This window comes from Hyla sarda, chromosome 4 (assembly GCF_029499605.1).
Source record: "Hyla sarda isolate aHylSar1 chromosome 4, aHylSar1.hap1, whole genome shotgun sequence".
NCBI lineage: Eukaryota > Metazoa > Chordata > Amphibia > Anura > Hylidae > Hyla > Hyla sarda.
The window spans coordinates 55,248,843-55,262,993 of NC_079192.1; the positions used below are offsets into that span (position 1 = coordinate 55,248,843).

Consider the following 14,151-nt stretch of genomic DNA (forward strand, 5'->3'; position numbering starts at 1 on the left):
ATAAAAAAATATGGAGAAAAACTGTTCCAGGTTAAACCCCCCCAAAGGACGAGGGGGCACTCCCTCCATCTGGAGAAGAAAAGGTTTAGTCTAAAGGGGCAACACGCCTTCTTTACCGTGAGGACTGTGAATTTATGGAACAGTCTACCTCAGGAACTGGTCACAGCAGGAACAATTAACAGCTTTAAAACAGGGTTAGATACATTCCTGGAACATAATAACATTAATGCTTATGAAGAAATATAAAATCCCATCCCTTCCCCAATATCGCGCCACATCCCTACCCTTCAATTCCCTGGTTGAACTTGATGGACATATGTCTTTTTTCGACCGTACTAACTATGTAACTGTGTATGTAACGTAGATGAAGCCATGTTGGATCTGATCCCAATGCAGCAGACACTACAAGGGTACACCTCGGGGGCGTAGCACCATGCTTTACCATCCCAGCACAGGAGCGCCCGCAGCCTGATGCCCTATCAAATCTGACCCTCCGGCCATTTCCCACTGTGATTCTGGATAAGGAGAACCCAGTGCAGGTCCCCACAACATAGTCAAGGGTCAGAGCTAACCTGAATTGGCCCCCGCTCTCATGGCCCCCGCAGCTATTGCTTAAGCTAATCTTTGGTATTAGAATTCCATCTTTATAGGATTCTACAGTTACATTAAGATTAACTCTTTCCTGCCTTATGTATATTCATTGTGGAATTAAGAAAAAATTATAATTATGCAAATTTTTTAAATACTTGATGATTTCTAGAGATGAGCGAACTTACAGTAAATTCGATTCGTCACGAACTTCTCGGCTTGGCAGTTGATGACTTTTCCTGCATAAATTAGTTCAGCTTTCAGGTGCTCCGGTGGGCTGGAAAAGGTGGATACAGTCCTAGGAGACTCTTTCCTAGGACTGCATCCACCTTTTCCAGCCCACCGGAGCACCGGAAAGCTGAACTAATTTATGCAGGAAAAGTCAGCAACCGCCGAACCGAGAAGTTCGTGACGAATCAAATTTACTGTAAGTTCGCTCATCTCTAATGATTTCGATACAAATGTAATGAGTAAGGAGACAGTGTTTCCCAACCAGGGCGCATCCAGCTGTTGCAAAACTACAATTCCCAGCATGCCCAGACAGCCGAAGGCTGTCTGGGCATGCTGGGAATTGTAGTTTTGCAACAGCTGGATGCGCCCTGGTTGGGAAACACTGTTGGAGATAGCTGTGGGCCAAACGGGTGACTGGCCGACAGCTATTCTATGTGTTTGATAATTGAATGTACCGAATCTGCTGTGTGTTTCCGAAAATCCCTTTCTCTATTCATTTCTATGTGACAATTGGGGGGAGGGGGCGAGGTCATTTACTAATCTTCCATTTTTTCCATCAAAAGGGTATGTTCGCATGTACATAACGTGCCGCGGATTTACTGCAGACCCATTAAAGTCAATGAACATCATTTTTGATACTAGCCTGACGAAACGGGGGTCACCCTGCGAAACGTGTTGCTCTTTCTTTGATTTTATATTCCATATATTTTGTTTTAATGTATGGTTTGCCATTTTTATTCAATAAATAAGTAACCCCATAATCCCGGGATACTTGTTTGACTACAATATACCCTCAAGGCGCCACAGACATCCTCCGTATTTTTCCTCCCTGGAAACTGCTGGAGAAGCTTCCTTTTGGGACCACTCTTTTCCATAATTTTTGCATCGGATTATATACATGCGAACGATCCCCTGTAGTGAATTTGGTTACATTTTTTTTACTTAAACGTATGCCGTTGAAAGTCAAAAGTCACAGCCTGAGGAAAAAAGGCGTCAAAAAACTGGGTGGAAATTTTCATTAATGACTTGTATTGTTTTAAAAAAAAAAAACACACCCTAATAAAAAAAAAAAATAAATAACGGAATGGTTAGGAAAAAAAGGCAAACTTTGGAGCAGGTTTGGCACATGGCATTAATAAACATGGAAAAAAATTAACACGGAAATCCAGAATCCAATAGTAAGGGCCCATTCGCATTAAAAATTTTAGCTTGGAAATTCCGGGCGGATTTCGCTTAGCAGCAGCCTCCCGTTGCTGTCGGTGGGTTTTTGCCGCGGAAATTGTGCTGATGGATTTCCACTGCAGAATTTCTCCCGAAAGAATGAACATGACCGTGAAACAAAGGGGGGGAAAAAAAACTGCAGTGAAAATGAGAAATAATCTGCCGCAATGTCAACAACTTTGCTTGTTTAGAAAAATGGCTGTATTCTACTTTTTGTACATGGTCTTTCCACAAGTTGAGCCCTCAGGGGTGCAGCTATAAGGGGTGCAGAGGTAGTAGTTACACCTGGGCCTGGTACTTAAATGGGCACTGTCACCAACTTTATTTTTTGATATGTTGTAGTACTTATGTACTACAACATATCTCTAATATACTTTTATTATTATTTTTTTTCATTAAAAAGGTTTAATTTACATTTAAAAACCAGCTACTGAAAAAGGACTGATTTTGGAGTGGCAATCAGTCCTTTTTCAGTTAGGCTGCACTCGCTCCCTGCCTGTCAATCAGACAGGCGGGAGCGAGCGCATTGGCTCCCCGGCCACTGCTCCCGCACATCGCCGCCGCCTTGTTGCCACCGCTGTCCCTGCACGCCCGCTGCCGGACTCTGCAGTAACTGCAAGTGTAATGAGGAAACGGGGTATGCGGGGCGGGGGAGGGAACGGGCTAGTGCCGTAGCGCGGGGGGGGGGAGGAACGGGCTAGCAAAAAAATAAAAATAGGATGGTGGGAGCTACCCTTTAAAGGGTAACTCCCCCTCCCCTAGTTGGTGCCAGAATGTTAAACAGATTTGTAAATTACTTCTATTAAAACATCTTAATCCTTCCTGTACTTATCAGCTGTTGTACACTACAAAGGAAGTTCTTTTCTTTTTGAATTTCCTTTCTGTCTGACCACAGTGCTCTCTGCTGACACCTCTGTCCATATCAGGAACTGTCCAGAGTAGGAGCAAATCCCCATAGCATACCTATCCTACTCTGGACAATTCCTAAAATGGACAGAGGTGTCAGCAGAGAGCACTGTGGTCAGACAGAAAGGAAATTCAAAAAGAAAAGAACTTCCTCTGTAGTATACAACAGCTGATAAGTACAGGAAGGATTAAGATTTTTTAATAGAAGTAATTTACAAACCTGTTTAACTTTCTGCACCAGTTGATTAAAAATATGTTTTCCAGGGGAGTACCCCTTTAAGGGGGTGCAATGGCTACTCTGTCATCCGTATTATAAATAGCACATAATAGCTGGGCGTCTTATTACAGATTTTGCAGTACGGATGAGCTTCAAGTTATGCATCTGCCCTATGGTAGAGCTACAGGTTATGGAATCATCGTGAATTATTTATTTTCACAACGTAATTCCGCTGCAGAAAATACAGTGCAGCAGCCTCCCATTGTTTTCAATGGGATACTGCTGCACCATTCACACTACAGAATTTCCATGGACTTTATAGTGACAGGGACAGTTCCTCAGGACTGGGGCATAGCAAATGTGGTGCCAATATTTAAAAAGGGGTCAAAAAGTGACCCCGAGAATTATAGGCCTGTTAGTTTAACCTCCGTTTTATAAGAAAGATATAGTGGAGCTGGAGAGGGTTCAAAGACGGGCAACCAGATTAATAAAGGGAACGAGAGGACTACAGTGCCCAGAAAGATTATCAGAATTAGGGTTATTTAGTTTAGAAAAAAGAAGGCTTAGGGGAGACCTAATAACTATGTATAAATATATCAGGGGACAGTACAGAGATCTCTCCCATGATCTATTTATACCCAGGACTGTATCTATAACAAGGAGGCATCCTCTACGTCTAGAGGAAAGAAGGTTTCTACACCAGCACAGACGGGGGTTCTTTACTGTAAGAGCAGTGAGACTGTGGAATTCTCTCCCAGAGGAGGTGTCATGGTGAACTCTGTAAAAGAGTTCAAAAGGGGTCTGGATGCATTTTTGGAGAATAATAACATTACAGGTTATGTAAATTAGATTTATAGGGACAGAACGTTGATCCAGGGATTTGTTCTGATGACATATTTGGAGTCGGGAAGGAATTTTACCTCTAGTATGAGGGTTTTTTGCCTTCCTCTGGATCAACTCAGCAGGGACTCAATAGGGATATAGGTTGAACTAGATGGACTCTGGTCTTTTTTTTACCTTATGAACTATGTTACTATGATAGAATGAATATTTTCTTTCGGTGGAATCCGCTATGAAATGCATTGCCATCTAGCTTGCTGTGCCGTACCCCATTACAGATGGAGTCTCTGCCCGTGGTGTGAATCCGCCCTAATCCTATTTCCAGACACATGCAATAGCTGTTGGCTCAACAGTAATCTCTTCCAATCCTCTCCATACAGATGAATGCTCTGCTCAACTGAGCGTTCATGTGTTCAGGATGAAGAAAGGGAAGTAAGTTGTTGCCAGACTCTTCTGATGGTGGCTTATTTTCCAGAGAACAAAAGGATTGTGTAGTTGAAATCAAACATGCCGATTCCTTCTCTCCCCCGTTCCCCCAACATCACCTATCAGGGAAGACCTCCACATACATTAGATGGCTAGCCAGTCCCACAGAAATCGGCAAGGTCATGTGATGTATGTATCCATTGGACACAGGTGGGCACAGGCATTTCCTAGACATGGTAGAGGGGTATTTCCTAGACATGGTAGAGGGGTATGTCCTAGACATGGTAGAGGGGTATGTCCTAGACATGGTAGAGGGGTATTTCCTAGACATGGTAGAGGGGTATTTCCTAGACATGGTAGAGGGGTATTTCCTAGACATTGTGGCTCCCTGATGTTGCAGCTTCCATGATAATATTGTAATGGTTATCGATTGTTATGGCAGAATAGATCTGCCTTGTCCTCTGCGTTATCATTCAGCTCTCAGGGGATGATACGAGGATGTAAATATAAGACGTTCCCTAGTCCTTCAGGCAGAACCTTCAGACCTTTCTTTTACATGTTTTTTTATAATTTTTTTTTGCCTTTTAAAACACACTATGATAATAATAATAAGCTTTTTATGCTGACAATTTTTAACAAGCATTTTTTTTCTAGCATCTTTCATGTTATATAGAAAAGCCTGTGGGAAAAATGCCATAACTACAGCAAAAAGGACCCATAAAATAGCAAAAAAAAAAGAACAGGAATAGTGCTGCATACTTTTGCACTTTAGATTTTAGTACAGGGAGCAAATAATGCAGGAAAAAAAAAACACCAGGTAAAATCAGTGTCAAATTGCTCCATTTTTGCACCTATATTAGGACAGCAAGTCCTGACCCAACCGTGGATCTAATAAGGTAAAGTAAAAGCATCATAGATCCATATGATGCCTTCAGTTTAGGTCTCTAAACCTGCAGTAGGGCTGAGACTTGTGTTCGTAATGTTTGAGTTGCAGTTCTGAGGTTTTACCTTGAATTACCCTGGTTATATAAATAGCAAAGGTATGGGTATGTTCACACTACAGGAATCCTGCTGCCTAGTTCTGTAGCATAACTTCCGACAAGGAATTGGATTCACCCAAAATAACCCGCCAGAGAAGCTTATTTTTTAATGGCATGGCCCTTATGTCCCCGGCAAAATATGCAGACATAAGCGCTGATTCTGGAGCGCGGTGAACACCACCGATCCACTGTAGAAAATCTGAGAGGAAATTCCTATTCAAAGTGTGAACATACCATTAGGGCCCATTGTTTTCAAAAATAATTTTGCTGCTCTGTGCACACGGTGGAATTTTCCAAGTGGAATTTCGGCCATGGAAATTCTAGATTCTGCATGAAAGAATAAAAATGTTTCTTCTTTTGGCAGAATTCCACCAGAAATGCATTGTAGTAAATGGGGATATTCAGGGTGTTAAAGGGGGTTATCCAGGAATAGAAAAACAAAGCTACTTTCTTTCAAAAACCACTTTTCGGGTGCATTTGTCAGCGGATCCGCTGACAAAGGCCCCTAAAGTGCTGCCCTCTTTGTGCCTGCTAATAGCGGCAATCCGCTGCTACCAGCAGCAGACACACTTCACAGTGTGTCTGCTGCTGGTAGCAGCGGATTGCCGCTATTAGCAGGCACAAAGAGGGCAGCACTTTAGGGGCCTTTGTCAGCGGATCCGCAGCTGCCCGTGTGAATGCACCCTAAGTCTGTCTCCAGGATGGGTGTGGTTCTGTAGCTCAGTTCCATTGAAGTGATTGGAGCCAAGTAAAGCCACATCCAACCTGGAGACCGATGTGGAGCTGTTTTCTTTTCCTGGATAACCTCTTTAATTTAGTGGACATTAAAGGGGTTGTTCGTGAAAAATATGTTATCCCCTATCAACAGAATAGGGGTTAAAGGGGTACTCCGCTGCTCAGCATTTGGAACAAACTGTTCCGAACGCTGGGGCTGGCACCGGGAGCTTGTGATGTCATAGCCCTGCCCTATCATGACATCATGCCCCACCCCATAGACTTGCATTGAGGGGGCAGGGTGTGATGTAATGGGGGGCGGGGCTATGACATCACGCGCTCCCAGTGCCAGCCCCAGCGTTCGGAACAGTTTGATCCAAATGCTGAGCAGCGGAGTACCCCTTTAAGTAGCTGATTGTGGGGGGTCTGACTGCTGGGACTCTGGCAATCTCCAGAACAGGACCACAGCTCTCAGTGCGGAGCTCACACTGTAGACGGCACACACTCTATTAATTTCTACGGGAGTGTGGAAAATGCCTGAGTAATGTTCTCGGGTCTCTTCGGCACTCCCACAGAAATAAAACATTCTACAGCACGTGCTCCTCACTGAGAGCCAGGGTCCTGTTCTGGAGATCGCAGCAGGGGGTCCCAGCGGTTGGACCCCCTACATACAGCTACTCATCACCTATCCTGTGGATAGGGGATAAGATAGTTTTCATTGGACATTAGCACCAATTTGGCCGGAGCCCAGAATTTCTCCAGAGTATGCATGTGCCCTGTCTGCAAAACTGTAGCAACTCACAGTAAAATCACATACAGGTCTCGTCCATGATGCAGTCAAATCTGGGTTTATTGCTGCGATAACCACGAAACTCTCAGAATGCAAAGCCAAAGTGTCTGATGCCTATAGATCTATTAGGAAATAATCAACAGAAACACTATACAGATGTAGCAGAGCTGTGCTGGTAATAAAAAGCAGAAACAAGTTGGCCAGATGAAAAAGACGAGTTTGCAAAAATTATTAGGATATGAATGAGGTAGCAACTGGAGAGGGTGCAGACTTTGTGGTTCTGGAGGTCCCTCAACCCCAAATGAGGAGACCAACACTCTGGTATTGGGGGAAACCTGTTTCAGACTTTGCAATACTGCAATGTACCATCAGTGGTTTTACATAGCACCAGAGGTGTAACATGTCGCTTCTGGGCCTCAATGCATAATCTGTAACAGGGCTCCAAGTCTATTATGTGCCATATATAATACTGGTGTTTTCTTATGGGGCAGAGGTGCCTTGGGGACCAGGGCCCAGATACAACTGCTACCTCTGGATCCCATATAGTTATGTCTCTGCATAGGACTGCAATTAAAGGGGTTATCCATGGAAAAACTTTTTTTTATATATCAACTGGCTCCAGAAAGTTAAGCAGATTTGTAAATTCTTTAATTTAGCTCTCTGCTCTCTTTAGCTCTCTGCTGACATCTCTGCTTGTCTCGGGAACTGCACAGAGTAGAAGAGGTTTGCTATGGGGATTTGATTCTAAACTGGGCGGTTCCCGAGACACGTATAATCAGAGAGCACTTAGACAGAAAAGAACAACTCAACTTCATCAGCTCATAAATACTGAAAGGATTAAGATTTTTTAATAGAAGTGATTTACAAATCTGTTTAACTTTCTGGAGCCAGTTGATATATTGAGATATATATATATATATATAAGTTTTTTCCTGGATAACCCCTTTAAACCTGTAAGGACCTATGCCCACTATGAATAGTCCGCTTGCAGCAGAATCCTATTGATCTCTATGGATTTCTGCTGCTCAGTAAACACAAAAGTTCCTTAGCGGAATTTCCAGTGTGGATCCGGATTCTGCCAAAATTTCTGCAGAAAATTCAGTAAAAAAAATTAACTCTGATCAGGGCAGTGCGGATCCACTGATGGAATTCAGCAAGGAGATTCCTTCCTGAATTTCCATAGTGTGCATGGGCCCTAAAGGTAAAAAAAAAGGGGCAATAAAGGTACAATTAGCAATTCATCATGCTATATCCGCAATACAACACAGTAGCAGATAACGTGACGACCACCTTTACTCAGCACATTAAGAATATATGAAATGATGCTGCTAAATCCTTATTGAGGCTATGGATTATAAAGTAAAGAAACCATTTCGAGCAGCAATTCTAAGAATAAAAACTATTGGAGCAGCCAAGGGAAAAAAAACAGGTCATAGTCAGCCGCAGAATCCTGTGTCTCCAGGGCATGAGCCTGGTTAAAAAATAATAACTTTCTCGCCCTATTTAGACTGAGCCGAGAATCAGGTCACATTCTTAAGACTAAGGATCAAAGTTCGGGAGCAGGGAAAGCACAGCGCCAATGCAGCAGGATCATCACGCGCCAACTTACAGTAAACAAGGGGCACAGGTATACAGTACATACCTATTAGTGGTACCCCCCTAAATATAACAACATAACATGCAACATAAAGCACAATACTTATTCTCCCACATCACACACTCACACACATACTAATACTACACCCGGTCCCAGTAAGGCTTGTCCCATACATGGCAGCCATGTTGTCACCCGCGCATCCTCTCCGCAGACCGGAATTCGACAGGCCAAGGCTATGGGTATATGTGCCTAGCTATAAATATGGTGTGTGCATTTATCCGTCTATACCCGTCCATGTGTGCCCGCCTTCATCTATGCCTGCCAAAAAGGATAGAAGCTGCGATGTGCTGCAGGCACAGATGTGTCTGTATCTTGCTATTAATAGGTTTGCCCTTGCAGATCTAATATTAGATCTTGTGAATCGGAAGGCACTGTGCACCTAAGATGAGTGCCTTGTTATGTCACATTATCGGTGTCTCCAATGTATCAGTGTGTGTTACATTGTATATGTGTGTGTGTGTGCGGTGCAGTCAGTGCCTGCAGCTGTCTCTATGTATCCGTATAGTGCGGCGTGTATATCCCTGTGTCACTAGGAGAGTGTCTATCGCTGTGATGGGCGCAGGTTGTGATTCCTCATTGCCAGCCAGGAGGTGTGTGTGTATTATGTATGTGAATATGTGTTTCCAATGAAGGGGAGGAATTCTATTCAAACTGGAAGGTAAAGCCGTGAGTGCCACCTGCAGGCACCATTGTGTAATAGATGCCATTGAAAATCCAGCTGCAGCTGTGAGTAGTGAACGCTATGTTCCGTATTTTACTATGCTGACATATGTGGAAAGTGGTAACTGGAACACGGTGAACTATTGCTATATATATATATATATATATATATATATATATATATATATATATATAATTTATTTATATATAAATGTATACATACATATATAAATATATAAAAGTGTGTGTGTATATATATGTATATATATATAATTTTATTTATTTATATATAAATGTATACATACATATATAAATATATAAAAGTGTGTGTGTATATATGTATATATATATAAAATTTTATTTATTTATATATAAATGTATACATACATATATAAATATATAAAAGTGTGTGTGTATATATATATATATATATGTGTGTATATATATATATATATGTATTAGAGATGAGCGAACTTACAGTAAATTCGATTCGTCACGAACTTCTCGGCTCGGCAGTTGATAGCTTTTCCTGCATAAATTAGTTCAGCTTTCAGGTGCTCCCGTGGGCTGGAAAAGGTGGATACAATCCTAGGAGACTCTTTCCTAGGACTGTATCCACCTTTTCCAGCCCACCGGAGCACCTGAAGGCTGAACTAATTTACGCAGGATAAGTCATCAACTGCCGAGCCGAGAAGTTCGCTCATCTCTAATATGTATATATATATATATATATATATATATATATATATATGCTGGCAAGGGTAAAGAACAATGGTCTCCAGGCTGCGAACCTCCAGATGTTGCAAAACTACAACTCCCAGCATGCCCGGACAGCCAACGGCTGTCCGGGCATGCTGGGAGTTGTAGTTTTGCAACATCTGAAGGTCCGCAGTTTGAAGAGCACTGATGTAGAGTTATCAGTCGCATCCTGGTGCATGAGATGTTTATCAATGGTCCTACTGTCACATAAGAAGACACCAGTATGACAAATGGCACATGTTACAGATTTTGCATTGGGGCTCAGAAGCTTCAGGTAACACCTTTGTATGTCCAACTTAAAGGGGTATTCCAGGATAAAACTTTTATATATATATATATATATATATATATATATATATATATATCAACTGGCTCCAGAAAGTTAAACAGATTTGTAAATTACTTCTATTAAAAAATCTTAATCCTTTCAGTACTTATGAGCTTCTGAAGTTAAGGTTGTTCTTTTCTGTCTAAATCCTCTCTGATGACACCTGATGTCTCGGGAAACGCCCAGTTTAGAAGCAAATCCCCATAGCAAACCTCTTCTCTTCTAAACTGGGCGTTTGCCGAGACACGTGTCATCAGAGAGGATTTAGACAGAAAATAACAACCTTAACTTCAGAAGCTCATAAGTACTGGAAGGATTAAGATTTTTTTAATAGAAGTAATTTACAAATCTGTTTAACTTTCTGGAGCCTGTTGATATATATAAAAAAGTTTTTTCCTGGAATACCCCTTTAACTACATTATAATACAGTGGTCCCTCAAGTTACAATGGTCATCCTAGAACCAAATAATATTGTATGTTGAAACCATTGTATGTTGAGACCATAACTCTGGAAACCTGGTAATTGGTTCTGAAGCCCCAAAATGTCATCCAAAAATAGGAAAAAGTGAAGATTAAAGAAAAATAAGTAGATAACTAATAGAAATGAAGCAAATACTTACATATAAAAGAAAGATCTGCTGGAAGCTGTAATCACTGTCTATGTAGAGGACAGGAGCTTCTTCAGGGTCCTGTACAGTACACAGTGTCCTAAAAAAGTAACATGGAGCCGCCCTCACCTGATGTCCAAAGGAGCAGCTAACTGTGGTACAGGTAAAGAGTACAGAACATGTAATGCCTCCCTGTACTGTAGGGGGCGCTACCAGACACAAGTCAGTGCATACGCTTCAGTAATACAGGGGTTTTACCAGTGAATGCCCATTCTGATTGGTCGGTTCTTCCAGCCATTGACACCTTTCACAGATCTGGACTGTCTGTAGTATTGTATGTTGAGTCTGGTTTCATGTTACAATGGTCTAGAAAAGACCATTGTATGTGGAAAATATTGTATGTTGAGGCCATTGTAAGTTGAGGGATCACTGTACTTGTCAACTCTATCAGAATATCCAGGAGGCTCCCAAACAATGTAGAGACTTTCTGATCTCCTAAAAGAGTGCTCAAGTCTTTGAGGTGCTGCTGAAATTTCCTGGAAAGGGGCACCTCCAGAACTTTCCTGCTGCCAGGTCCCTAGTACTAAATGATCAGACTCAACCCTGGTGTCAGTCAGGACGTCGGCATTGTGCTAGGATATATATTCTAGCCACAGTAGAGGGAACATGCAATTCGGCTACAACGGGAGTGTTACTGGTTGGTCTCATGTTGTATTATTGTATGGAGTCTGGGGTAGGAACAGGATTTGTGGAGGAGTCTGTAGAAAATTGGGGTCTGGTCTTGAATCTGTATAATTGTGGGGTCTAGTGATCTAGGACCTGTATAAATGGGGCGGTCTGGTGTTTGTATAGAAGTGAGGTGAGGTCTAGTGTCTTTATATATTGGATAGTCTAGTGTTTGTATAGATGGGGTTATCTGGCGATTGTATACTAGAGAGGTGAGGTCTAGTGTCTGTATAGAGGGGTTCTTGTCTAGTGTTTGTATAGATGGGGTGATCTGGCAATTGTATACTAGAGAGGTGAGGTCTAGTGTCTGTATAGAGGGGTTCTGGTCTAGGGTTTGTATAGATGGGGTTATCTGGCGATTGGTCTAGTGTCTGTATAGAGGGGGTGATCTGGCGATTGTATACTAGAGAGGTGAGGTCTAGTGTCTGTATAGAGGGGTTCTTGTCTAGTGTTTGTATAGATGGGGTGATCTGGCGATTGTATACTAGAGAGGTGAGGTCTAGTGTCTGTATAGAGGGGGTCTGGTCTAGGGTTTGTATAGATGGGGTATCTGGCGATTGGTCTAGTGTCTGTATAGAGGGGGTTTGGTCTAGGGTTTGTATAGATGGGGTGATCTGGGGATTGTATACTAGAGAGGTGAGGTCTAGTGTCTGTATAGATTGAATAGTCTAGTATTTGTATAGATGGGGTGATCTGGGGATTGTATACTAGAGAGGTGAGGTCTAATGTCTGTATAGAGGGGTTCTGGTCTAGTGTTTGTATAGATGGGGTGATCTGGCGATTGTATACTAGAGAGGTGAGGTCTAGTGTCTGTATAGAGGGGGTCTGGTCTAGGGTTTGTATAGATGGGGTATCTGGCGATTGGTCTAGTGTCTGTATAGAGGGGGTCTGGTCTAGTGTTTGTATAGATGGGGTGATCTGGCGATTGTATACTAGAGAGGTGAGGTCTAGTGTCTGTATAGAGGGGGTCTGGTCTAGTGTTTGTATAGATGGGGTTATCTGGCGATTGTATACTAGAGAGGTGAGGTCTATTGTCTGTATAGAGGGGTTCTTGTCTAGTGTTTGTATAGATGGGGTGATCTGGCGATTGTATACTAGAGAGGTGAGGTCTGGTGTCTGTATAGAGGGGGTCTGGTCTAGGGTTTGTATAGATGGGGTATCTGGCGATTGGTCTAGTGTCTGTATAGAGGGGGTCTGGTCTAGGGTTTGTATAGATGGGGTGATCCAGTGTCAGTATAGAAGTGGGGTAATGTTTAGTGTTTGTTTAGATGGGATAGTCTGGTGTTTATATACATGGAGTGGTCTAGGGTCAATTAAATTGGGTGGCTGGGTCTGGTATCTGTATAGATGTTGGGTCTGGTCTAGGGTCTGTAGGTATATATATATATATATTGGGTGGCTAGGTGTGGGTTCTGTACAGATGTGGAATCTGGCTATGGTCTGTATAGATGGGTCTGGGTTCTGAATAGATGAATATTCTGGTCTGGGTCTTTAGAGATGGGGTGTTCTGGTCTGGTGTCTCTATAGAGAGGGGGGTGGTTTGCTATCTGTATAAATGGTGGGGGTCTTGTCTTAGGATCTGTATAGATAGGGAGGTCTGGTTTGGTGTCTGTATACGTGGTTGGGTCATTTCTAGAGTCTATATAGATAAACTGGTCTCCTGTTTGTATAGACAGGGTGATCTGAGGTCTGTATAGATGGAGGGGACTAGTTTAGGGTCTGTATAGATGTGAGGTCTGGTCTGGTGTCTGTATAGACAGAGTGGTCTGGAGTCTGTAGAGATGGGGATCTAGTCTGTTGTTTGTATTGATGGAGGAGTCTAGTTTAGGGTCTGTATAGTGAGGTTAGGTCTCATGGTATGTATAGATAGGAGTTTTGTCTGGGGTCTGTATACATGGAGGGGTCTAGTTTAGGGTCTGTATAAATGAGAGGTCTGGTCTCTATATAGACAAGTTGGTCTGGGTTCTGTATAGATGAAGGGGGTCTAGTTTAGGGTCTGTATAGATGTGAGGTCTGGTCTGTTGTCTTTATAGAAAGGGTGGTATGGGGACTGTATAAATGGAGGGGGTCTAGTTAAGGTCTGTATAGATGTGAGGTCTGATCTGTTGTCTGTATAGACAGGGGCTGGAGTCTGAATAGATGAGGGTGTCTGAATAGATGTGGTCTGGTGTCTGTATTAATGGAGGAGACTATTTTAAGGTCTGTATAGATGTAAGGTCTTGTCTGTATAGATGAGGGTCTGGTCTGGTGTCTGTACTGACAGGTTGGTCTGGGCTCTGTATAGATAGTGTCTGGTCTGGTGTCTGTATTAATGGAGGAGACTATTTTAGGGTCTGTATAGATGTAAGGTCTTGTCTGTTGTCTGTATAGATGAGGGTCTGGTCTAGTGTCTGTATTGACAGGTTGGTCTGGGCTCTGTATAGATAGTGTCTGGTCTGGT

General features: G+C 42.5%; 1 protein-coding gene across 18 annotated transcripts in view; it reads right to left on the reverse strand.

Annotated features, from left to right (window-relative positions):
- RHOBTB2 (Rho related BTB domain containing 2) overlaps positions 1-14,151 on the reverse strand; it is a 99,057-nt gene that overhangs the window by 30,758 nt on the left and 54,148 nt on the right. The window contains exon 1 of one of the 18 annotated variants that reach the window (XM_056571028.1): positions 8,744-9,221. The exons of 16 other annotated variants lie outside the window; for them this stretch is intronic. In XM_056571028.1, coding sequence (XP_056427003.1) covers positions 8,744-8,754 — 11 coding nt within the window. In that variant the 5' untranslated portion in view covers positions 8,755-9,221. Of the gene's footprint in view, positions 1-8,705; positions 9,222-14,151 lie in introns of those variants that run through there. One more of the 18 variants, XM_056571031.1, reaches the window with a different exon arrangement.